General features: G+C 37.8%; 1 protein-coding gene across 1 annotated transcript; it reads right to left on the reverse strand.

Annotated features, from left to right (window-relative positions):
- Positions 1–893: 893 nt before the first annotated feature.
- Positions 894–1,568, reverse strand: LOC145675306 (uncharacterized). The gene has a single exon (XM_081745696.1). The coding sequence runs from the start codon at positions 1,566–1,568 to the stop codon at positions 894–896; it is 675 nt and encodes a 224-aa protein (XP_081601822.1).
- Positions 1,569–2,408: the final 840 nt, after the last annotated feature.

The raw sequence follows: 2,408 nt of genomic DNA on the forward strand, positions 1-2,408 counted from the left end.
TTCATATCTTATACTTTAAGTTTTTTCAACAACCTATTACACTGTTGGTCGATGATCAGTCCTGAGTTCCAGTTCGTAGCTTTATTACCCTCCATTTCTATAAACAGTGCCTCCTTCCATTTCCTAACTATGCTTCTTTCTTCCTGGCCTAAAATTTTACTTCATTCCAATTAACTGAATGTCCCGTGCCCTTACGTGTTTGTAGACCGCATTTTTGTTCCTTTCTAGCCTAACGTCATCCTTATGTTGTCTTATTCGCTCTCTTAGTCTCTTTCCAGTTTCCCCAATATAACACATATCACACTCGCCGCACTGAATTTTAAAAACCAGTCCTTTTTTTCTCCATCATTACCCCTTGTTCTTCTTCTGTCTTCTTCCTTCTTCTTTCCTTTATTACATCCAGAAGCCTCTTACCCCCTTTTCTGTAAGTTGAGATGTCCACAACTTCTTAAGCATTCTTTTAATGATTTCTGTTTCTTCTTCCAAACTTTCTATCCCCCACCACATTTTTCTTATTTCTTCCATTCCTCCTTCATTTTGCTCTCCTTCTCGGCTTATTTCTTTTTCTTCGTTTATCTTCTCCCATCTCCTTCTGTATTTTAGCCTCTTTCTATCGTATCCATTATTCTCCACCCGCTTATGGAATGAGTGTATACTCTGTTCCGCCTTGTCTCCTTCACTGGTTATTTGTTTAATTCTATTCTCCATGTTAATGATGAAATTCCTCTTGGTCGAGTAATCTACATCACTTCGGGCGTGGCAATAGTTTCCCGACGCGCAACTTTTTTGATACCATTCTGTGTATATCACTCCTTGTTTCCACCTTATTCTCATATCCAGGAAAACTATAGCCTCTTCCTTTTCTACCTCTAGCTCCAGTTGTATGCCTTTCTCTATATCCTCAATTTCTTTACAAACTTTTTCAATTGCCTTACAGTTCCTTTCCAAATCCCCAAGCAATCGTCAACATATCTAGCAAAAAACACTAATCTGTCACTTCCTTTCATCCTTACTTTCTTCTCCCAGTCGTTCATAGTAATTTCTGCTAGCACTGGGCTCAACCTGGAACCTGTGCTTAATTCTTCATTGATTTTCAATAAATTATCACCTATAACACAATAACTGTTATTCCATATAGTCTTCAGGGCCTCCTTCAGTCCTTCTCCACTCCAACCATTGATCTTCCTATCCTTCATCAATTCAGTGATGACTTTAACAATGTTGTTTCTTCTTACACTTGAAAACATAGCCTTCACATCGACACTGAAAATGATATTTTTAGCTTTGCTCTGTCCTACTTCCTCCAACCTTCTTCTTAACTCAACCGAGTTTTTCACACTGCTATTGTCTTGTTGCCTCCTTAACATTTCCACAACCTTCTTTAACTCCTCCTCCAATGGTTCAAATATATTTCCTCGGCAATCTAATACTGGTCTCAGTTTTACATCCTCCTTATAAACTTTTGGAAAACCTTTCATTACCGGTATCCTACCTTCTTTATTAAGACCTCTTTCAAAACCTGCTTTTGTTAGAGATACTAAAACTTTTTCTTTAATTTCCTCACACATAGATCTTTCACCTATCACCTCGTAAGTATCATCACAGATATCATTCAATGTTTCTTTGTATCATTGTTTTTCCATCACCACAATGGCACCACCTTTGTCCGCTTGTTGCACACATATGTCTTTTCGCTTCTTTATATCCTTCAACACACTGTACTCGTGTTTTGAAAGGTTCCCCTTTGGCTTCTTTATGTTCCTTTCCACAATAACCTTAGCCTTTCTCCTTATCTTATCCCTTATCTCCTTGTCCTGAACTTGAACTATGGCTTGCTCTACCGATTATATAACCTCTTCTGCGTCCAATCTTTGTTGTTTCACTTTAAACTTATAGCCTAAACTTAACACTTTCTTCTCATCATCCGACAACGTCACATCACCTATTACTACCACCTTTTTGTCAATGTCCTCCTCCTGATTTGACTTCCACCCTAACCGCCTTCTCTTCACTTTCATATTAAATTTCTCTTCCCACACTTCCAGTCTCTTCATAACTATATCCCTAGTAAATATCAACAAACTATCACTAATGTCACTTTTTAACTGGTATACACATGGTATAGTATTGACTCTCCATCTAATATTCCAGAACATCTAATCATACTATTTATTACAAATCTTTATGTGTCACAATGATATTCATGTATGTTCTACCAGGTCGTCCTATTCCCCTCCCATTCCAATATATTTCTAATAATTTCCGACATTACCTGATCTCTTCCAATATTAACATCCATAGCCGCTCAGACAGAAATTGCTTTTAACAATTGTATCACTGCCTCCACTACAGGCTTCATTCACCCATTACCAAAACCAATCCGCTCCTGATCTAACACTACTCCTGAC

The sequence above is a fragment of the Thermobia domestica genome, chromosome 18, assembly GCF_964235325.1.
Source record: "Thermobia domestica chromosome 18, izTheDome1.hap1.1, whole genome shotgun sequence".
Taxonomy (NCBI): Eukaryota; Metazoa; Arthropoda; class Insecta; order Zygentoma; family Lepismatidae; genus Thermobia; species Thermobia domestica.